The 24,141-nt window shown below is 41.2% G+C and overlaps 1 protein-coding gene and 1 long non-coding RNA gene across 8 annotated transcripts in view; one reads left to right on the forward strand and one right to left on the reverse strand.

Moving 5' to 3' along the window:
* The window catches only part of RARB (retinoic acid receptor beta), a 331,581-nt gene that overhangs the window by 269,366 nt on the left and 38,074 nt on the right, over positions 1-24,141 (forward strand). For 6 of the 7 annotated variants that reach the window (XM_040550265.1, XM_040550267.1, XM_040550266.1 and 3 more), the window contains one exon: positions 16,035-16,176. In XM_040550265.1, the coding sequence (XP_040406199.1) occupies positions 16,035-16,176 (142 nt within the window). Of the gene's footprint in view, positions 1-13,536; positions 13,596-16,034; positions 16,177-24,141 lie in introns of all 7 variants that reach the window. The other variant, XM_040550271.1, reaches the window with a different exon arrangement.
* Positions 16,185-23,484, reverse strand: LOC121066594. Its single transcript, XR_005817857.1, has 3 exons — positions 23,453-23,484; positions 22,303-22,410; positions 16,185-16,862 (listed from the first exon to the last, which is right to left on the reverse strand). It is a non-coding gene; the product is annotated as an uncharacterized LOC121066594 (long non-coding RNA).

The raw sequence follows: 24,141 nt of genomic DNA on the forward strand, positions 1-24,141 counted from the left end.
CTCAGAGTGTTGGGGTTCTCCTGCTGTGGTCCATGAATCCATGGTCATCAGGAGGCAATAACTGATTTACAAAATGCTACTGCCTGAAAGTGGAAAAGGTTTTGATTTGATTTATTTAGAGCTGGATGACAAGGACATGCTTTGGTCTGCAAGAAATGTTGATGAGTGGCCTAAAATATTTTAGGGATTGTTGTATCAGTGTTCTCTTTATGGAACAGTATCCTTCAGGACAGATGCCTCTTTCTTTTAATAATGCCTCTTATATCATGTGAGAAGAGATTTGCATTTTCTTAGGCAGTTCTGGTACAGCAGAGGGACCTTAAGCAGCACTTGTTTTTGGAAACCACACTCTTGCGTTTGTAAACTTCCAGCTATAATGTAATCACATTTAAGTCTATATTTATGCCCTTTTACTGGAAATTAAGGATCCAGACATAGAATTTTCTCAAAGTTACCTCGCACTAAAAATAAAACAGACCTCATAAAAACATCTCACCAGTGCTCTATGTATTTGTTTGGCTTTGTTTTTCTGGCATGTTGTAATCATCTACAACTGAAACAAAAAGTAAAAGACGTCTAAATTTGAAAATGCTTATTTTCTGAGCTTAAAGTATTGGATTACAGACGACGTGATCTGTATTAGGGAAAGAAGTAATATTGGTTGCAACAACGCAATTGTAAAAGCTTCTATCAGTTCAAAGAAAAATATAGATCAGCTTGAATGATCAAGCTGTATTCGTCTCCATTTAAGCTGTATTAGTAAGTGACAGTGCAAGCAGTGGAGATGCATGCTGTCGTTCATGCACAGCTATGAAAAATTCCTCAAATCACGGAAAATTACTCCTAGTTTTAGCTATATCAACAGTCATTTTTCAGAAGATGAAAAATGTATTTTGAGATACATTTCTGCATACTGTTAATATCAGCTGATCTTTAAGCACTTTGCAGTGTAGCAATGTTCAGAGCCATTTGTTTGCAGGAAGCAAGGCCATATGCAGAAAGATGCTAAATGAGTTGAAAGTGATCTAAATGCAGTACTGAAAACCTGGAGTTTTTCTGTATTTCATAGGATCAGAGGAGACCTCATCATTTTAATAGTCTATTTGAGATTTGAGATTTTAAAATTAAAAAAAAAAGCACCAAATGTCCTTTGAAAAGCTGATACCTGTTTCATTTCAGTATATTCTGAGTTATTTTTTCTCGTTGTTTGGAAGATAAAACATTCACCAAATACTGAATTTATTTCATATTTTTTGAAGTATGGGGAAGCATATATTTATGGGAAGTTTACTGAGAATAGACATGATGAAATAGGATCAGGAACAAATATTTTATGTTACCATACATTTTTAAATCTTTTTCTGGTTTGTTTGAATGTAATAAAATGAAGAAAAAAATAAATTGCCAACCATGACAGTTGAGGAAAAATGAAGATCATATTGAGTATTTGAATGTCATACTTGATTTCCAGCACCTTGGACCCAAGTCATGGATTATACCTCCTCCACTTTCCACTGGGTACCAGTTACCCTCAGTCATACACCAGGGGTTCATCTTAAGCTGTGAGAACAGTTGTTTTTACTAATTATTTTAATTCGTTTCAGCAGTGATGCTGGTACTGTAAAAGTGCAGAGATCATCCCGTATTAGTCTATAACTATGCTAACCAAGCTGTTCCAGTTATTTGCAAGAACGAAGGCTAGTGTCCTGTGGAAACAGGAACTGGAAACTACTTTCTTGTTTTGCACGAACTGTCAAGTAGTGACATGCAGTTGTTTGGATTAAATCTTGCACTCCCTTTTTGTGCGAAGTTCTTGCCCCTGTCAATGAAGGCTTTCTCAATAAGAGGAGAACAGCATCTGACTTAAACCATGGTAAATTAAATAGCGACCAGACACACCTTGGGGCATTGCTTTGCAGTGCTGTGTCCCTTGAAGGTGTTTGGCAGCACCAACCAGCACTCCTCCCGGGCATGGCTCGGCGCTGTGAGCTGTCCAGTGGCTACCTCCAGCAGCAGGTCTGGATGGTTTTAGAAGCCCAAAGGGTTGGCTGACACGGAGGTGGGCTTCCATATCGTACGTCTCTGACAGTCCCCAAGGATGTCTCCTAACACAGATGTAGCCTTAACGTCTACTGACCTTGGCACATCTTTTCTCGGGAGTTACTCTCAGTCAAGTAACTGTAACAGCCATTGTTTGTTCTTAGTAATTATCAAATTAAATTGTCAAGCCTTTTTCTTCTGTCAGTGTCTGTTCCTTTCTATGCCTAAGAATACATTCCATAAAAAGAAGAAACTTAAAATTTACATGCATACATACATTTCATTACTGAAGTTGAATCATAGCTTCTTGCACTAAGGTAGGTACTAAATACTCCATGTGTGTGTTTGTCACGTTTCACTGCCAGTAGCTGTTTTGGCTTATTAGGGGATGGCTGAGAGCTGAGGTTTACACCACACTGGTAACGTACACATGGTTTGCAACAACTTCAACAGAATTAAGTAAATTACATCTAGGTGTAAAAGCACTGTCTGTGCAAATCACATCGTGACATAACAACAAGAGGTGTCAGGAACAGGTGGGCTGTGATTCACTTTCGTATGATTTCTTTCTGAGAAGTCCCACGTTATTTATGCCACTGAAGTAGAGCATGGTTTTATTTCCCTGTAAGTAGATTCTAAAGGATTTTACTTTTGCATTTTTCTTTACTAAAGAGGGGGAAAAATGCTTTTGTTCTCACCATCTTAATCTATTTCATAACTCATGGACAACATGTGGCCTTTAATTATAGATGTGGAGTACAGGCTGTCCTGTGCACACCCAGAAATTTGTCACAGTGTGGAAAAAAATGCAGTTTTTCACCATATTTAATACAACATTTTATACTGTGATCTTTAGAAGTATTTTTTGCAGGGGTAAAGCAGCAGATAAGGCAATATGGGTATCCAAGCAAACATCTCAGAAATGAAATAGTTTGAGGTTTTCTATTAACAGTAACAGCCTACCGTTTTTTGCAGTATGCCAAATAATTTATTTATGCTTACTGAACAGCAGGTACAGACTTGTAAAATTACAGTGAGTTAGATTTCAGTTTTTAATTCAGGAACTTTTTAAAAAAGAAACTGCATAATGAGACATTAGAGAAGGACATACCAGCAATTGTTGAATTTAGATTTGGTAGCTTGCTGTGTCCCACAAAGAACTGCACTGCTTTCCAGACTTTTCTAGGGAATAAGTGGGGAGATTGGAATAGTTTGCTGAGCTTGGTTCTGGCTGAATGTCGACTTCAGCGCAGTGAGATGGTTGGGGTCACTGTTCTGCTTGCCTTAGGCATCTTTTTAAACTGTTGTTTGCATTTTTCTTAACAAGTATACTTAAAGATTTTCCGATTGGCACATCTTAGAAAGAATTAAATCCAAAATAAGAGGGTTTGGGGAGTGTACAAACTGGGATTATCCACTATCTAAGTCTGTTTACTTGCATGCTAAATATACATTCAGATGTTCTTTGTTTGTTTCTTACTGGATTTATTTTGAAAGATAAACCTATCTGTATTTTCTGGTTATTGTAAAGCATTGTCACCCAGTCTGTAAGTGGTCAGCTTCCCAATTGGCAGAAATGCTCTGATTGGCCTCAGAAAGTGACCTTCCCTTGCTCTCTGTGCTTTCTGACTGACCTGCTCATGGAAACAGAGGGTCTTTCTAATCCTGAATGAAGTGTTCCTTTGAGGAAATTTCCTAAAGGGGCATTTTCTTTAGCTTCCACTGGGAATGGAGTGCAATTGAATTTGCAGCATGGATCCCACAGCTGATCAGCTTTGCAGAGCTATTCTTCATGAAATCCTAGTCTTGTACTATACCAGGAAAGCCAATAGGAGCCACCAAGATTTGCTGTTTACAATAAAGTCAGCTTTACACATTCTTTTTTCAAGTTGTTTGGTCTATACATTCTACTTTTTTACCCTCCAGTAAAGCAAAATGAATCCCTTACTAAGAAAAACTGTTCACATTTTGAGTAACCATTCAAAAATCTGAAGCTGCCAAAGTTCAAGATTATACCCGTGTGGCTATCTTTCCCTCCTGTATATCTGAATTTTGCCATAGTCTTTAAGTATGGATACGTTATTTCTTGAGTTCAGTGTGAAGTACATAGGTGTTATGTCTTTCTTCGTATTTTATATCATTCTGCTCATTTCATATGAACTTTCCATAAGTTTTCCATTCCTACAGGAGACGCCTGTAGGTGTGACATCTGAGATGGAGCTCAGAAGAAAATTCTTGTAGTGTTAAAGAATTCACACGTCCAAACCTATAATTGGTAGCTTGGGTATATTGATATAGTAGATGTTTGATTGGTATATAACTGCAGCTGGCCTGCCAAATATTCAGGGTCCCTTACTCATAAGCTGTTCTTCCCTTTGATAATACACAGGAGTTGCTGCAATTTTGACAGTTCAAGTCAGGAGACAGCTGAGAAGTAGGAACAGGTTTTTGTGTATAAGTCCCTTATGATTTCACGAGGCCATGCTTAATATTTCTCATTTAATATGTTTTAGAGGGATGCAATAAAACTGTATCATAATACCTACATTTAAAGGGGAAAAGGTATATTGACTCTGGATCCCCTGTCTGGAATAACGGATACGTAAATTACAAGGTGAGATGGCAGGCTGAAACAGTGCCAAAAAATGTCCCTTTGGTTGGCTGTAAACGCAGCCAGTGATTTGCCTGCAGCTTTAGCAGACCCGTGAGCCTGCTGGGGGCCCTCCTGGCACCAAGGGGAGAGGCAGGAGCCCCCAGCCAGGCTGCCTCCCGGGCCTTTACCAGGGAAAAAGGAGATTTATAACCGTGGTGCAGCCACTGCAATGGGCTGCTGCTCGCTCCTCCTGTGACTGTCCTGGCTGATGGCTCTCCAGCTGAATCTTCCCTGTGAAGGAAGGGTTTTCCCCATGCCCACGATACTCGGCTTTCTGTGGAGCTCTGTGCACGTGTGACCTGTATGTGTGAATGAGGAGGTCCTCTCTTCAGAGTGGGCTGTGATCCTCACCTGCTTTCTGCTGGTACAAAAGAGTGGCAGTGCTCCAGATCTAGGAAACTTTTAAGCAGAGGGTTTCACAGTAAGCTCTGCAGCCAACTAGTTATGAAGTGAATGAGTACTACCACTTCTTTACCCCTCCCTCCCTCCCTCCCTCCCTCCCTTTGAGGAGAACAAGGCATTGCTCAGATGCTTCTGCAAAAGGTCTTAACATTTACCCTTAGAGACACATGGCAACTGCTACGTGTACAGAAACAAAAGTGAAAACTATGGAGTGTTTTTCTGAAAGAAGAGAAGAGAGGGTGTTAGGTAAACAGGAGAGATGTAAGCACAGCACCCATGGATGAGCCCACTGAAAAGACTTTTTATCTTGCTCTGTCCCATGTGATTTTCATAAATTGAAAGAATGATCGTCTTGTGATCATAGGAGCTCTCTGTCTGAGTCTGGCAGGGGAGGGAGAAAACAGGAGAACATCTTGCTAAGATTTTCCTGTGCCAGATTAATCAGCCCCAGTCCATTCAGTCATCTCCGAAAGGTCATGTTTTCTTGTCATCAGAGCGGTCCAAGCTGCCTTGTTCCAGGCAGGCCCCGACACCGGGCACAGCAGTGGCAGTGCCCGACTTGTCCTGCGAGCTGCCCTTCTTGGTCAGCATCTCAGCACAACTTCTGTCTTTAACTTTTGCAATAAGGTTCCTACCTCTGGTTGGTGTTACCCTATGCATCCTCATCACCACTGTATTGTTTCCTTTCCCTCTGTTTCCCCTGCACTTGCACAGCCTGCATTCATCCACCTTTCTCAGCCCGTCTTTTCATTTTGTCAGGACACCAGCTTCATAGGGCAGTGCTGGTTCTGGCCACGGCGCCCTGCTAACTCCATTTTCTGCACAGTGTCATAAAGAAGCTACAGAAAGCCGTGCTGTGGGGTGCACATGTGCTTTGAGTGCGTGGGGCACCAGGCAGAGGGGTACGGCCACCCGTATCACTCTTAGCCTGGTGGTTTTGCCAAGCTGTTCCCGCTCCAACTCATCTCTCTGCTGTCGCCTTCAGTAATGAGTTTCAGCTGCAGTGTGGAAAGGTAATTTTCCTTCGCTACTGCCAGTATGGGAGAGCCAGACTTAAATACTTCTGGGTGTTTACTTGAACTCTATTTTGTAGTCTCCAAGCAGCTGAGTTTTGCTAAACTCTGCATTTTACAAGGTTTTAGAGGGGTTGTTCTGCATTAGCAGAGTTTCTTTGTCACTGAACGCAGGTGAAGGAGAATATAGCGTGAAGTAGCGAGTACCAGACACCACTTGCCAGATTTCAAGGGATTTTGTACAGTGTATTTGTTTAGAGATCAATTGTCAAAACTAGTAGCAAAAGAAATGGTGGAGAGAGAACAAACATGTGTGTGCTGATGAGCCACTCAGATGCACGCCTGTAAAACTCACCAGGAAGCATAATGCTCAAGACGTCTGCTTTATTTTGGCATATTTATGTCTGTGTCATTTTTTTTAATTTCTTTTTTGTTTGTTTTCTGCATTGTTTTCGTACGTCACTTCATCCCTCCTTGGAAACTTGTTGAAACTTCTCTTGGGTTGGACAAAAACTACAGAAATATGCCAGATTTGAAAGATCAGGGTGAGCCACGCGGCTGGATTCAGCTCCTCGCAGGTGGGGAGCCTGCAGCAGGTGCAGGTCATTGGGGCTCACCCCACGCAGCCAGGAGCCCAGGCGGGCATGGGGACCAAATTCAGGCCAAGGCTTTGGTTTTTGAGAAGGTAGGAGGCAGCTGGCTGCACACAGATCGTGTGGGTCTGCCTGCGAGAGCAAGGGGAATTGCCGTTCAGCCAGCTTGCAGGCATCTGCAAATATTCGTGGCATAGTTTGTGTTATTTTTTCAGTTGAGCTGTAAACATTCAGTTGCCGATAGCGGGTTAGAAACTGGTGAGTCTGTAGATTTCAGATGGTGCAGAAGGGCAGGGTTTTTTTTTTGTTTGTTTTGTTTTGTTTTTTCTGCCTGCCGATTAGTGAAAGTCCCCGTGTCTCGCTCGATAAATAACTGCAGTGCCAAGTATGTGCGGGAACGCTGCGAGCCTCTGGGGGTAAGGCTGGAAGGGAGGAGGAGGAGGCAGAGCCCACCCACACGGGGAATTTCCTTGGAACGTGCACATACCTCCTTTCTCCCGTCTAGGTTTTTGTTTGAGCTTGCCCTCTCCTCTTCACGTGTTTACAGCTCTGCCAGCAGCTAAATGGAGAGGCTAATTTGAGAGACTCCTAGAAGTAATTGTAGCGTAGTAATTGCATAGCTGACATGAGTCTTTTCCTCGTCCGGCGTGGTGCAGGACTTTGCATGTCACTGCATGGGTATAGCTTGGCAGGGATTTTATTTTTTTTGGTACTAGGTCTTGCTACTTTGTTAGAGTACCTGTTGCTTAGTTTCTTTCCTTTGTAGCTTGGTTCAAAAAAAATCCCATGTACATCTAGTAAAAACATGAGCTTGTCCTTGAAAGATGTCCGGGGGGGGGACCCCTTTGGGGGCTCCCGCCACCCAAAAAACCATACAGACGTATACAACAGATAAAAACTGAGACCTGAATTAAGAGCATAAACCAAAATCCATCATATGTGTGGGGGATAACTATTTGGAAAGTCTTTCCTGATGCTGTGCTTCCATGCAAGGGAGCCACATAAACGGTTTGGAAAAGTGTCATTCTTCACTAAGAAATACTGCGCTTAATTAATTCTTGCTCCTGGGAGGTCAACCTGGGGCACTCATTATTGTCTTAATTGGTGGTATAAATCCTGAGGCACTGGAAGGGAAGAGAGGAGAAAAAACGATGAGCAGTTAACAACATATATAGCCTTTTGGATAAGTGCTAGCCAGTTGTACGACCATCCGAGTGACATTTTATGGTTTTATTGGGTTGTGGGTCTGGTCCTCCACAAATTAGGTTAAGGGGAATTGATTTGCATAAACAAAAAATAAGAAAATAGCAAAATGTGATAATTAATTCCTGAGTTCTGCATTGAACCGTGTGAAGTAAGTCAGTGTTCTGCCACTCAGAAAATGTTTCTTTGATCTCCTCTTATTCATATTAAATTATATTCATTACTTTTCCCATCTGGAGTTTCCTAGCAGGCCAAAAATCATCCTACAGACATTACTGAAAGGAAGTTAACTGTAACTTTTTAATTGTATACATTTCATCTCCTTTTTTTTCCTTTTTTTTTTTTCTTTTTAATGTGAAGAAAGCAGATGGAAGTGCATACCAGCTCCTTCCTCTCTGTTTCAATTGCTGAAGTGGAGAAAATCTAAGTGGTTCTTTCCCCTTGCATATTGCTTCAAGGTGATGACTGTTCCGTCTGGAGACTTTGACATGTTTGCTAAAAAGGTCAGGAGTTCAGTGAAAATCGAAGTTGTGGAGAAATCCATGGGTAGGCTTGTGGATACCGTTGTACCCTTGCTGGCACAGGCTGCTGCGGATTGCAGCCGAATGAATGAACCTCGCACACTTCGTGGCAGATCGCACTCGCTCTCCCTCCTTCTCGGTGTTTGGAGGTCGTGCTGTCAGTAGCTGCCTTTCTGCTAGCAGAAGTGCTTCAAACTCACTGAACAAAACGAACGTTTTGACTGCTAGGGGCATTGTTTCAACAGTGGGCCAAGCTTCCTGGAATCAGAAAATGTGTTGGCATATAGGGCACCATGAAAAATGGGTTTCATTTTAACCCTTACCAGGGTAAGGGTTAATGGGCACTAGTAGCTCAGATATCTTCCTTTAAAATTTATTGTTCAAACTATGTTTGTTTTTTTTTTCCTTGCTCCCTGTGGCCCCCAAGATTTTTTTTGCACCTTAGAAACTATTAGTTTCTATCAAGTGTGGCCTCCTTGTCTTTGCAGGAGCATTCCCACTTCGGTAGCTCAGGGAGGGTGACACATCCCTCATCTGCCTGTCCCTGTCCACTGGGGCCTTTTCTTTTTAAGAAAGGAGGAAACCTTACAAGCTTTTCTATTTATGTAAAGGTAATGACAAAGAGCATAGCTGTTTTTTCCCCTTTGTTGTTTGCTCACAGGTCTTTATTCCTGCATGCGAGATTTGGGATAACACCTGCTTGTTTTTATGAAGTATTTCAAGTTCTGTTGGTTAAAAAGAGCCCTTCTCTAAATAGCAAATTTTGTTTTCTTCCTTTGGCCATGGAAGGTTATGGCTGCTCCTCATCTGCAGAATAAAATGGCTAGGTGAGGTGAAACGTGAATTCCTGCTCAAAATAACAGCAGCAACAAGAACGTGCAGCGTGCTCTCACTGCGGGCTGGCACAGAGGCTGTGTCCAGCACCTCTTCCGCCAGGCAGCTACATCCTCTAGGTGTTCTCTACAAGCTATGGACATGGACCAGTGTTTATTCATTTGTTTTTGCAAAGGTCTGGCTGTCCTGCTCTGACATACATGATCAGCACAATTTCTGGGCTTCCTGGCAGCAAGTCTTCCTCTACTTATTGTTGTAGCGGCTTCCATTTTGCGCAGGCGGTGGTTTCCAGCCACAATGTCAGACAATTAATTTGTTTATTCTAAGAGCCGTGACTTCCAAAGCGTGATAGACAGTGCAGACATCCTGGAAAAGTGCTTTGCAGCTAAGACTACGTTTATTTTAGCTTCCTTTTAGGTAGCTGCTTTTGCAGCTTTCATTACTTCTGGGGACTCGTGTTCTGGCTGCAGCCATTTTACAGTCTTTTGTACTGTACAAAATCACTTAACATCATAAGCCATGTCTTTTAGGTCTTTTATAAGCCTTTCTATGTAACTCCAGCGGTGAGATTGCATGTTATCAGCCCGATTATTCCTGGTTAACAAGTAAAAGGTATGTTCTGCCTGCCCTAACCTGACCTCTGATCCTACCAGGACTTTGTGAGAAAGGTGGGGTTTGTTCCTTGGCTGTGGCCACTTGTAATATAAATATTGCAGATCTCATTCAGTTCCTGAATGCACCTGTGCAATTCCCTGAACACAGAGCAAAGTAGTTTTGTGCAGATCTCATCACTGGGAGCTTAAATGTCTTTGCTGATGCTCCAGAGACAGCAGGAACTGGGTTCTTACCTTACCTATGCAAGCTTTACAGGGCTAGCGAGGATAGAGGGTTACTTGAATGACTAAAATAAATAGATTGAAAAGAGGTTATGTATCACAAAAAAAGTTAGCCGTATAGAAGGGTGCATACTAGCATGTCCTCTATGTCACAGTAAAGCTAATAGCAGAAGTTTCAGGTATGTCATGAGGTGGGTTTTCTTTTCAGCTGTTTCTGTTTTGTATTTTTCCCTTCAAAGCTCAGTCAGTCAGAGTTTATAAATGACTGATAAACCGTACCACAGAAAGTCTTTCCTACTCCTTTGTTTCTTTTACGATAAAGTAGCAATTCACTTCACTCAGAAGCTTATTTTGCAAATTTACCAAAGAATAGCCTCTAAATCTGCAAGAGTCATAGCTGGCTGGTTGTATTTGGAGGTAATCAAAGCTGAACCAGATGAACTGAGCAGGCTGTTTAAACAGATTGAGCTAGCAATAGCCCTTCTCTGCTGATTACTCTATCACTGGCTTGCAATGCAATTTTTCAACTTCTAAGCCTGCTACATCTATGAAAAAAGATTTGGCATACCCTCTGCTGGCAAAATATTTTTAAAAAGCTGTTGAGATCAAATGATCCATCTCTTCATGTAATGTGTATAACTTCAGCGTTAAATCATGTGACTTGCCAAAATCAACTGGACAGGGAAGGACAGGGAACTGTATAGGTTCCCTCTCAGATAGGTAAGGGTAGCAGTTCATGCTAACAATTCTATAAGACTCTATCAGCTTCAAAGCTTAACATCATTTTAAGGGCTTAACCTTAACTCCTTCCTTTGTATTCAGATAACCAGTGGCATAATGGCATTCCAAATCTCACTGAAATAGTTAATATCCTCTGAATTGAGCTCTTTAAGTTTTGATACATTGACAGGTAACTACAAAAATACGTGGTGAGCGGAATGGAGTGGTTTGTTTGGCACCAAGTTGAAGTTACATTGACTAAATCAGTTATTTAATTTTAAGCAATAGACCTGGTAAACTGGGTTTATTTGCTGCTTGGTACATATGGTTTCACGTATCACTCTCTGCTTTCAGTGCAGCAGATAAGATATCAACACAATTAAAAGTGAAAAATAATCTGTCTGCTCTGCCAGTGGTGAATGCTCAGAGAACACACGCTGATACAATAGATTTCTGAATAATTTATACTCAGCATTTTTTCCTTGCACTGGGTAGATGAGGATGCCTAATGTGGCATGGTCAGAGTGATACTCTATCTGTCATCCATTAAGATAACAAGATTGGTGGGCTTGGGAGGAGCATGGCGTGGTGTGCAGAAAAGATGAGATTAAAAATTGAAATGTCTGTCCAAAATGCTTTGTGTAAAGGCTGCCACTAACAGCAGCTCAGAAGGACAGAATTAATTCAAAAGTGTGATTTCTGTAAAGCTTCTTTGTCTTCACTAAAAGAAAATACAAGATCCGTGCTCCTTTCAAAAGTTGTAGGTAAAAGGAATACTAGAGCAAATCACTGTTCCTGATAGGTCTTAGTAGGTTTTTCTACTTGAATTTCAAGTACTTTGTAGGTGCTATCAAAAACAGTTTTGTACCACAGTAACGTTTTATATCTCACAGAATGTCTTTGTCTTTATATTCGTAGCGCGTTTTAAGTTACAAAGAATCATCTGTGCTTGTTTTTGGCACAGGAGTGTCTCATCTCCCATCACAGGGAGTTAATTTGGAAGGAATGCTAAAATATTTGTATAAAACATTCTTCATTTAAATATTGAGCAGAACAGATTCCTTTTGAGGTGAGTGTATTATCATAAGTAGTAACTTTGTTTTCCAAAAGCCTATAAGAGCTTGAAGTCGATTAGTTTACAAACAGTGGTGGTTTGCTGTCTCCAAAATTTCTGACAACATCTTTAGGTTAGGTTGCATTCATATTTTCTTTCATGTTTTTTGAAGAAACTGTTGGGATTGTGAGCTCGAGTTCAAGTCACTTGACAAGGAGCACTGGAGGAAAACTTAGGCCTGCTTCTAACTTTGCTATTTTTAGTGAACACAGAGAAAAAAAAAAATATATATATATATAAGCAGTATGGGTGTTTTCTCTGGCTGCAGAGGTGCCGGTAGCCAAAGCAGGTGACGTGACGTGCAGGTACCTGTGCAGGGACAGAGGCGGGCTCCTGCCTCTTCTCATTCCTGCTCTCGCTGCGGTCTGTGAGACAGGATCAGCAGGAAGCCACACAGCCACGGGCGATGTGTCACATCCTCAGCGGTACAACAAGTCAAATACTTGGGGGATGAGGAAGGGCCACGTTCAAGTGCGAGCCTGTCACATACCTGCTGGGGGATATGCTCAGCAGTGTTTGTACTCAGGTTTTGCTGTAGCGCAGTGTGAGCAAGCCCAGAAAGGAGGAAGCGTGCAGGCTGCTGGGCCTTCAGTTCTGGAGGCAGGCGGCCATTTTCCGCAGTCGATGGCAGCCTGCGTGCAAATCACGTCTTCTGCACCCATTCCAGAGGCCTCGGGCTAGCTGCACGTGTGACACGGCGTCGAGCCAGGCATGTTCGCTATTTCGGGTGCCTGGAGTGTGTCTGATTTGCGTTTATGGCCTGCGCTGTAATCCTGACACTTGGGGTGAGACAGAGCGGACGGAGAGAAAGCATATGGAGAGAAAAGCCCCCGTCATTCTGAACAGTTATCTGGCATAGAGGTTTTCCTCGTGAGCAAATATTTTTCTTTGCCTACCATCAGATTTGGGAAATAATCTGGGCATGACCCTGCTCAGAGTGCCTACCCACACTTGTGCCTGCACAGCGTGAGGTTTGTGGAGGCGGCTCCCAGGACCGAACCACAGAGCTAAACAAATGCTGCTTGCCATTTAGTGCCTGAAGAATGGCCTATAACCCCCCGTGTGATGGTTTTGTTTTGGCTTTCATGTGCAAAGAAACTAAATAATATTTATAATGTGGGCATTTTTCCTAGTGCCTGTCCAGAGACAGATCAAATCTGTTCAGTGACATATTGTCAAGGTTTTAAAATGAGCTTGCCACGCATTTTAGTAGAAAAAGTATCCCACTGTTGTCTGGTAGAAAAGTACTTAGGGGCGGGTACTAAAGTTCCTCTGAGAAATAGGTCCTTCGTTTTAAGTAGGACCACATTATGCTTTTTTTCATATGAATATTTTTACATTAACAAGTTCAATTTTTTTTTTCTGTTTTGTGAGTAAGTCCAGGAAGATCAAATACGTGTGTAAGAAAATTATTTGTAAAACAACATTCTAAACTTACACAATACTCTCGTCTATTTATTTCACTTTACGTAGGATATTTCTGAGGAGCTTAGGGTGTTGAAGAAACCTTTAATTTCATCCTGGATATCTGCTTTTACTAGGTTTGTTCTCTTAAGCCTTTTATATTAGTAATGAGTTCATGAATGCTTTATGCTTGTCATCTGCAGAAGTCAGATCACCTTTTTCCGTTTGGCTGTGTGGTCAACTGTGTGTGCTAAGGACTGAGGTAACCTTCTCTACTTTCCTTCCTGATGGGTTGTAATTAGACCCTAGGTTAAAAGGATGCAGAACCTGTGTCTAAATAACAGAACAAATGATCACTCAGTGGGTGCCATTAACCTCTGGCTATATTTGGGTGAATTACAGGTACATTTCAGGGAGGCTGTTTCCTCTCTTCTCTGTATTGGGTGACACTTTTGACTCTTGAATTTTGTTTCAAGTAGTGCCTGTTTCAGTAAATCTGAAGTTGCTCAAGCATGGATGACTGGCGGCCTGTGCCCCAAGGAACGTGCAGACAACAAGGAGGTTCTGGGAGCTGCTTTTATTAAATTACTCCAGTTGTTCAGCACGGTGAGACGGTTGCTGCACGACAGTCATATGTGTTCGTTCAGGCCATTCTGCTTCCTGCAGTGTCAGGCTGATGTTCAGAGTCTTATTCCATCAGTGACATGTAGCAATAGATTAAACTACAGTGGCTGCAGGGGAAGCTACCAGTCTTGCCTTCCCCTACCTCTTGCCACGTAAAAAGCAGTGACTAAGTAAGCCATATGGAGATCCTTGAACCAGGACAGTTCACAATTTCTGTCTGTTGAACTCAAGAAGATGTCATAGACTTCTCACAGTTCTACTTAACATCATCAACAATTACCACAAAGCCAGGCATTGCAATTAGAGAAATATCAAAGCAAGAAAATAGTAAGTGGATATTACCATAATTTTTCTTCTTGGCAAGTAAACAAATGTATACACCATATTTTCCTGGCAAACATTAAAGCAATGTTAGTGAGCAAAGTGTGGAATATATCAGTGTTACTGATAATTTTTAAACATTTTAATTGTCTAAACAACTGTCTTTGAATACTTCTGCTGTGTTCTGTAACTTGAGAAAGAAGTGTTTTTTGTTAGCTCTTTGATGATTGTATTAAGTATCTTCTAAATCAGAGAAGCTAATGTCAGGATGAGGCTTGCCTGTGCAAGAACAGAAAACTCTTGCCAGGGGTTACGTGATTGAGGAGACATTTTTCAGTTCTGAGTGAATTTGAGGAATTTTCGTAACATTAGCATCTATAGCATGTTGGGTGTGCAAGGAATTTATGACCAGCCCTTACTGACTGTGCCTGCCCTACCACTCCCTGATTGTATGGCCAGAAACTCTCTCAGTTAACTCTGAACGATAGGGTTTGGGGCTTTTGAACTACTGCATATCTCTGTGAGTGCATTTAGGAGAGCCAATTTTATAGCTCACCATGATTACATCTTCAGACAAATGCATTGTTGGTACAGAGCTATCATCTGTGGCATCGAGTTTACCACTTCCCCGTGGGATGTAACATGTGGCTGGTTGAAGAGTTTTAACCTCTCAAGTCCTCCAACAAATATTAAATTGCTAACTATTCTTCCATAATGCTACAGTGTTGACTGAAATTTGACCCTGGCACTCGCTGAAATGATATTCAAAATCTGATGGAGAAGGTTAAATGGTACTGTCAAGTGTCCAGATGCCTGTTACAGAAATACTTTCACTGAATATCTGTGGGCTGATTTCTCAAGTGCTTAAAGTAATCGTCTTTTTTTTCTTCTTCGTTATTATATGATATTATCTACAGCTTGGTTTTTTGCACAGATAAAGAAATTAACTTGGTTTTGCCTTTTTTTCTGTGCCATCTAACCTTGCCATTTATGACTGTTTTTCTCTTTTACTTGCCAAAGGAGGAATCCAGGCAAATGTTGTTCCTTAAGTATAAACCAGACCTCTAGTTCTCTTTAATTTCTGTTCAAGATCATTATAATTACATGATTATTTTCACAGGTGTATCTCAATAAGAAAAATGCTGTAATTGGTGACTTTTACAAGTTCACAACTCAATAACCTGATACTGGAACTCTTCCACCTGCAGAAGCCTAATTAATTGTTGTAGGAATTCAGACAGCTAAAAGACCTGGATTTCAAATTACTTCACTTTTTACGTGCAGCATTCGAGCTATAGAGAACCTGTGTGCTAACAGAAAAAGATGGGATCTTTAGGCTGAGACTCTTGGTTGTTGGATGAGTATTTGACTTCCAAGTGGATCAATTAAGAAAGCTGTTGTTTACCCGGCTCATTGCTAAATCCATAAGCAAAAAAAAAAAAAAAACATTTTTATCTGAGTCTTCATGTAAAACTTCAGGACTTCATTTCCTGAGTGCTGTTACTAGTTGTAGTTTTGCTTATTTTGGCTTTTGGTTGCATTATTTAATTAGTTCTTAGTTATGAGACGAGTTTTTATGTTGAAAAAAACAACAACAACAACAATATTTAATTATAGAAGAGTGAGTCTTTAAAGATGCCATACTCCAACCATAACTTTGTTTTTATTTTGTTATTTTAAAGCAATGTTAGTGTCTGTCTCTAAGGTTTATGGGAAACTCAAAGGTTTATTCAATTTCTTTTTTTCTTGATTTCAGGGCTTTTTCCGCAGAAGTATCCAGAAGAACATGGTTTACACATGTCATAGAGATAAAAATTGTGTTATCAATAAAGTTACCAGAAATCGCTGCCAGTACTGCAGACTACAGAAGTGCTTTGAAGTGGGAATGTCCAAAGAATGTAAGTTGTCTTCGGAAGCAATTTATTGTTTGTCATATCCTAAGTATATATGACAGTCCCAAAGGAAGAAAAATATGACACAGTTACGCAATTGAAGCCAGTGTCTGTATTCATGTGCACAGAAGGGAGTTTGAACTTTGCACACAACTTCAGATGTACTTTATTGACTTCTGAGTCCTTAACTGTGCGGCATAGATGCTGTCACTTAAGACCAAATAGTGCAATGTGCTGTCTGTGCAACGTGGCCAACCTGTGTGGATGTGACAACTTCTACGTGGGTCATTTCACCAGGTTTTCTAAAGGAACAAAATCACAGATGCTTGCTTTAAGGCTGTATTATCTCCCCTATGTTCTAGAAACGGCTTCCTGGGGCAAGGGGCATAAGCAAGATGGCACTGGCTTCTTAAGATCTGTTTCAGTCCTCCCACAGCCATGCAGAGCAGCTTGTGGCTTTGCTGCTTGGCAAGTTTTGCTCCTGTCAGCCCAGGGTGTCATTTCCCAAGGGCCTCCTGATGGCCCTCTTGCAGCACGTAACAGCCTTCTTCAGCCTTGCACCTTCTGCTTGTGCCAGTGTGGGTGTTTTTGCAAGAGGTCCTTCTCCTGGGTGTTAGCACGAGTTTGTGACATTTTACAGAGCTGATGTTACAATGGCCTTGAGTCTTCTGTTTTTACTTGTTGGAGCTCCTCTGAAAGGTGAAACAAGCTGGTTAATCCCCTTCTAAACCCACAAAGCCAGTAAACCTGACTACGTGCAAGTACTGCCAAGTGCACACACACGAAAAAAACAACTTTCCCTGCCTTCTTTTCTAGAAATCTAGGTTTTGCCCTTTAAATTAGCATTTTAAAACATACAGATAGAAGTATGTGATTTTTCTCATTTTCCAGTTTATTGATATCCCTGTCAAGCATGGAAATCTACCCCCAAAAAAGCCATTCTCAAGTCTCTAAGGGGTGTAATGCTTTTGAAAGATTCTCATTTTTGAATGGAGTGATGGCAGTAAGAAAAAAAATCTTTGGTGTAATGATTTGTATGGTTGCTGAGGGTTTTTACTTCTATCAGTGATGTTCCTGATTTCAGTAGGTTAGTTCCAACAATAAACACTACAGAAATTTGCAGTTTGAGCGTAAGAGAGGAAGAAAATTGCCCAAAACCACTTCCTTACTCTATTTCACCCACGGGAGTTCCTTAGAGAGACATACAGACTGGAGAAAAAAATTAACGCTAATGAGATGTTTATGACTGAACTGTGACTTAAATCCATTCTCATCTTCACCATTTTTCCTTCATAAATTCCATTACGCTTCCCAGTAGTTCACTTTTGCGTCCTTGGGCAGAAGCAGAATAGGTCCCAAAGCCAAGCTGATCTGTCCTGGTTGCATCCTTTTTCTCTCTCCTACCATCTCCTTCTCCTCTCAGAGGAAGAGTGCTGAGGAGCCAGAGAACAAACCAGATACATCTTTACAATCACTCTGCAGTTTTTCTAACTTCTCCTCATGGAAATCTGAAATTACAGTTGCTGAAAACAGCCCCACATCAAGTCTCAAGAACTGGAGGAGCTAGGAGGTCTTAGGATTTCCATGACTTTACTGCCCTTGTTGTTAGGGTTTCTAGTTTTCTTGCGTGCATGAAGTGCAACTTCATTCGACTAAAGGTCCAGGAGGGAGAACATCATACAAAGGATGTCGTTTGTTGACAGGTCTATGTAACCTGCTACGGGTTCCAGTGACCACAGCTCCTAACTGCCTGTTAGATGTTTTAGGGTGAGAAACACAGTATGACAATACTGTAGATTGTCATAATAGTAATCTTAAGGCTATCGTTCATAGCAAATGAAATGTCTGGATATTGCTAGAAGGCAGACTGTGGCAATGGCAATAGTTCTGCCCAGGAATCTTTACTTTTTTAGCAAAAAGAGTGGTCAATAATAACAAATATGATGTATAATTTACTGGAATGGAGACCATGACAAGAGTAAAGGAGGAGGTAGGCTGAATACAGATAAAGATGCAAGATGAAGTGAGGAGGGTATTATTCCTAGGTATATGACTGCATATTTATCTGTGCATATGAAGCTTTTTTTGTGGATAAAACCAGCATGATGCAGTTTGAGAGAGAAGAAGAAACACTTTCCTCACCTCAGGGTTTGCTGGCCTTGAATTCCTAAGGAATTTATTGCTGACGTGAAATAGTAATCTTATTAAATGCTGTAACGTCACATCGGAGTAGGCTTTGGAAATACCAGCAGTATTCCTAACATGTTAACCAAAGTTACTTAGGGTAAAGTATAAAAGCTTACTGCCTTTAAGGTGATAGTTGGTTTTCTCTCATAGGATAGCTGGAGCTTTACAAGCAAGAATTAATGTTTTGGTCTGCCTGTTTCTTAGGGTGAACAGAGTGAAATTGCCCTTTGGCAGTTGCCTTTATCTCAAACCACCACAGGCACCGAAAGAGGGGATACCAGCTTGGAGGGGGACCACTGAGGATACTGGGGAGAAGTGAGGGATGTTTCTGTAGGAAGTGTATGCAGATGAATAGAGAAGTTACTTTAAATGTCATCAGTTTGCCATGTGTCTTGCTTTCTTGGTTTAAAAGTCTAAAGTGATTCTGTGTTATCCTTTCATAAACAGTAGCTTTTCAACTCTTAAGAGATTTGATAAACTATTTTCTTATATGACCTTCTTTCATATATGTCCCCAGGTTTCAACTCTATTTCTTGATAAGTTTATGTAAACAAAGGAACATTTGTCAGTGGTTTTTTTTTTATTTTTTTATTTTTAAGGAGACGGAGGCTTTTCTTTTCCCCAAGTAACTTCCTGGCATTTTGTTTTTCTGTCTTCTTATGGTTCTGTTACCTTGTAATATGAAAGCCTCGAACAGAGGACGGAGAAAAGAATCAGAGAAGTCTCATAGGGAAACAAGCCTGCAATGTTCAAACCAGTCCCAAATGGGGAAAGTAATCACAGTGGGCAGCCACAAATAGGAACCACAGCGTCTGTTCCCAGGAGCTGAGGAGGAGTAAATGCAAAATTTCGGTATTCAGAGTAATCTGTGCTTAAATGCTATGGCCATGTTTTCATTTGTTCTGCATTTAAAGGGCATGCAAAAGTACTTACATATGCAACTCCTTTTGAGTTTAATGAGCATTGCACACAAACGTCAGAGATAGAACTGGCTGCCTAGCCAGTGTAATAAGCAAGAACTTAAAGATGGAGATACAACATGTTGGAAGAGAACAGACACTGAGCATTTCTTCTATGCTTTTATCTTGTTTTAGAGAATGAAGTGAGACGACAACGGAATGCACCAAATTTGCATCTCTTTATAGGTTGTTTTGTTCATATAGGGAAAAAAGTTATCTTCGACCCCATTTTAGTCCCCAGATCTGATCAAGAGAGGTCAATAACAAGTCCGCCTCCAGGGCAGCAGTGGAGCTATTTGTATTATGATAATATCTGCAGGACCCTGTTGAAACTGGATCCCACTAGTGCAGGGACTGTCTTTCATTGTGTAGTTGCTGTTGCAAAGTTTGTGCTCCAAATAGACAAGGCAAAGGGTGTGAGGGGAAGTGATTTAGTGATGACTGTCTTATCATCCTACAGCAGCGCGAAACAGGGCTTGAAATAAAGCCCTGCTGTCTTTTGTCAGATCCCCTGCTTCAGAAACTCCTGAGCTAGTGCCCCCTGCATCCGGAGCTGCGCCTCTAAATAGAACAGCCCTCAGCCAACCCCTCCACTGGTGATGTTTCAGCTTTGGGGTTTATTGTAAGTTCACTTGTGGGGCTCATTTGTGGGGCTCCAGAAGCTCGTTCAGGAGAGTGTAGGTGCAGCTGAGGCTCTGATACCCACTCCAAAACATTTCTGTCCTTTTTACCCTTCCAGTCTGTTAATTTTTTTTTTAGTTGACATGTAGAGACGAATTGTAATCACACAGGATTTGTTTTTTTTGCTGTCACTGAAGTGAGAAGGCTACTGAGGCTGACAGTGGCTCATTATGTGATGGAGAGCCTTAGGAAACTAACCTTTGCCCTTTGATTACGTGATCTCTAAGCTGCTGTTGAAGCATCATCCTTGGCCTGACCCCAGGTGTCAGCAAGAAGCAGTCTGTTGTAGGGATGCATGGACCTCAGTGCTTGGGAGCTAGCGCGGGGTCACACGAATGGTGCTGCCTTGCACAATTAAGGGAGCGTGTGGGAAACTGTGCAAAAGTCTGAAATGATAGTGGGCTCTTTCAAGGAGGATGCTGGAATGTATGCTTTGTAAGGTGAAACCTACCCTTAAAGAAAACCTAAACTGGATTTATTCCAGGGTGTGGAGGAAGGAAAATGGAGCTTCTTTCTGCCACAACTGCTCAGCTTAGCCTAGCAGCTCTTCCACTTCCATCCTCCCTCTTCTAGAACATTTGCAGCCTGCAAGGACCGCCACTGTGCTTGTCGATCTGTTGGGTCCCTCTCAGACAAACATCCAGCCCACGTACTGTGGTGTGGTGCAGAAAAGCCCTCTGTGCTGGCACAAACCTCATCCGCAGTGAGCTCTAATAGAGCTAAATTATGTTTATAAAGGCACAGAATTATTGTTCCAGATTGCTTCAGTGCACTGAAGCAATGTTCAGATTTGTAAATCTGCTTACAATTAACCTCCCTGGAGGAAGGGAGGGAATGCAGGGGAATTACCATGAAGTGGAGAGAATCCAGATTTTGTGTTCTGTATTTGTTGTTTTTTTAAAAACTTGCTCAGAAATGTCTGTTGCTTTTTGTCGCAGACTTCAAAGTCTTATAATATCTAAATGTTCATGTTTCTCAGAACATGCGATTACATTCTGCTGCTGAACAATAGAATGAATTGATTTACTTATTTTAATTCTGGTTTAAATCAACAACCAGGAAACATCAACTTAAAGAGCTGTCGTGTTTGTATTTTTTACTTTATGTGCCTGTTCCATTTTCTTCCAGGCCCCTTACTGAACTGCAATTCCATCTCCAGTGAGTTGTTGAGTAGAGGGCTAGTCTGTGTAGTTACGTTTTGGAAGCTCGTGCAGATGCGCTAACATAATTTTAACTTGAATTAATTAAAATGCATGAAATCTTCACTTAAATGCTTTTACTCAGAACTGAAGTGTTTTTAATTTTTTTTTTCCTTTTTTTCCCCAGCAGTAAGTGTACTGGATTTAAGAATTGCTTCTGCTTTGCTATGGGCTAGATTTTTAACTAGGTACCTAAATACCACACAGTGGCTGGGGGCTTTTTCAGACATTCCAGAGTAGTTACCTTGCCTGCTGATGCTTACTGGTTTCTCAAGAGGCATGATTGAAATATCAAAGTAGGAATCACAAAACCCTGAATTCTGTTCTGGGACTAATTCCTCTCTGCAAATGTTACAAGCTGATTAGGCTAGTTTTCCTATCTTGATAGGTGAAAATGATGACCCTTTTTACAGGAGCTGGGAGACTTTGTATTGTAAGTGCTCTGAAGGCGAAAGAGGTAAACAGTGAAAATGCCAAAGAAATTAAGAATTTGAGTGTCTAGATAGTGGGAAAACAGTGAACAAGCCATACAGATCCCATTTTTTTCATATTGTTCATTAAGGTTGCATGTTTGTTTTTCAGTTTCTGATCAGATAGGAATGCTTGTATTTATTTTTTCAGTCTGAGAAACTGGAAACTTTTAAAAATTAATGCCAAATGCTCAGTCCCATCGATGGGGGGATTTTATAAGATCAGAGCAAAGCAACATAAAGGATCTCCCTGCTACAAAAACCAGGACAGTCCTTGCAGTCTGTCCTCTGCCAGAGATAATGCACACTTTGTTATGCTGGGTGGCTGAAAATGTTTTATATACGATTAAAATTCTATCGTAATCTACTTGTTGCATGCTGTTTCCCATAGTTAAATAAACATCTTTTGTTTTTTGCACTGATTTGTTGTCTTAAAAGAAGCAGGTCTGCTTTGCTTTTCTTCTTTTCAGAGGGGTCTGCCTCTTTGGTATTTTAGCCTTTCCCCCTGATTTTGCATGGCTTTCACTTGCCAGCTTTAATGTTTGAAGGAGCAACTTAGGTTGAATGTTATTATTCATAATTTACTCTATGTTCTGTGAAGATGGTTATGTAATAGCAGTAATTGCATCAACTCACCTAATGAGCTTTCCCTCCAGTGCCATGTACAGCAGATTAATAGCCCATGAATTCATTTGCAGCTCGTTGTGTTTCAGAAAAGTATTTCAGGCAGCAATTAATAAACTGCTAAAGAAAATAACATAAAAAATGATTTTTTTTATTATGTTAACTCTCCAGCTGAACAATTTATTGGCACCTTTCATGATGTGGCTAAGTAAATTCTCTCCTAATTCCTCAAGCAGAGCATGATTAGTGAACCCTGCTCAAGTCAAGACTGTTTGGTAATTAGTCTGATCTTTATATCTTAAAATGTTAGGGAGAAGTATGAATAGAGTTCTGAGGTTCTCTTTTTCTTCTGCTCATTGCCTTTCAGGCATTACGCAAATCGCTGCAGCTTTATATCATGACACACTAGCACTGCAATTTCTTCCTCACATACAAAACCCATAATTGTGTAAGCTAAGAATTGAAGACCCTAGCCAATAAACAACCCCTGGCACTGTTTCTCTGCTCTTTTTTGTCAGCTCCAGCGGCCCGAACCTCCCAGGTGGTGGAACTGAGCCTGGAGGCACAAGCAGGGACCCAGGGAGGGAGAGAAAGTGCTTCTGCGCCCAGGAAAATAAACCAGGGGTCTAGCACAGCCAGGGGGGGAGATGCCAGGAGAAAGGCATGGAGAGAGAAGGAAGAGCAGGGAAACTCCTGCGTTTGGTAGTGTAAGAGGGGATGAGACAGTCAGACCTGACTGCGGGGAGAAGAGCGGCAGTGAGATGCTGGGGCCACCTCAGTGGGGAGGTGTCTGGGGGAAAGAGAAGACACCATTGCACATGGCTGGTCTTGCCTGGCTGCCCTAGAATTCCTCTTTACGTCCTTTTTTTAAAAAAAAAGTATTATTGAATGTCTTTGTCGAGTTTTTCATGTTTCACATCATTTCTCGTTCAAAGGAAACAGTTATCTTTTTGTTCCCTCCCTTTAATCCAGTGGAAGCACTGGGCCTTGGCTTGTCTTTAGAAGTAATAAAATATATATATTTTAAAACCTTTTCCCTCATTTTGGGCTCTTGAGGACTGAGTAAGCATAAAGGGAATTCCTTCAATAAGCTCATACGGAGATTGATTACATGTCCTCAGCTGGAAGTTACATTAAGACTTATTCACTAAGGTATAGCTACCGTGGTGAACTTTTCATTGCTCTCTGCTGTCTCTATGACAACACGGATCCTCGCAGAAGTTACCGGGGCTCAGATGCTTTCTGCAGCCTTTGTCCGCGTCCATAAATTCTAATCCTCAATGACTGCGAATGTGCGCCCTTCTTACGTTTTGCTTAACAAGGTGTTTTATTAAAGTTGTGGCACTTCTGAAGTTATTATGCTAATCATTTTCACTGCAGTACCCAGTAATGCTCTGAAACAGATGGCTTTTAAGAAAAGAAAAGGTGTCAATTAGATGTTACGAACTTCTGGACTTTCTGAATGCCTCTTGATCTTCTCCTGTGGAAGAAATTCAGCTGGATGACACAGAGTATGCATAACTTTTCTTTCAAAATAGGTGAAACTCAGAGATAACTAGAGCCAGTGAAAAGTATAAAGCACATACAGACTGATTTCTACAAAGCAGACAGGACTTAAATCTGCAGCACACTCAAGTGAAGTACGTGTTACTATTCAGTGGCTTTATCAAAGTCCCCTGACACGATCGAACCCTTCCTTATTTTAAAGGGAGCGCATCTAATCAGACCCGTAGATTGGCTAATGTCTCCCTTGATGTTAGCAGGTCAGGTTTCTGTGGCAGTCTAGCCACATGCCACCTCTTCCAGAGGTCTGACTCTTGTGAGGACGGGTAGCGGCACTGAAACAGGCAT

This window comes from Cygnus olor, chromosome 2, assembly GCF_009769625.2.
Source record: "Cygnus olor isolate bCygOlo1 chromosome 2, bCygOlo1.pri.v2, whole genome shotgun sequence".
Taxonomy (NCBI): domain Eukaryota; kingdom Metazoa; phylum Chordata; class Aves; order Anseriformes; family Anatidae; genus Cygnus; species Cygnus olor.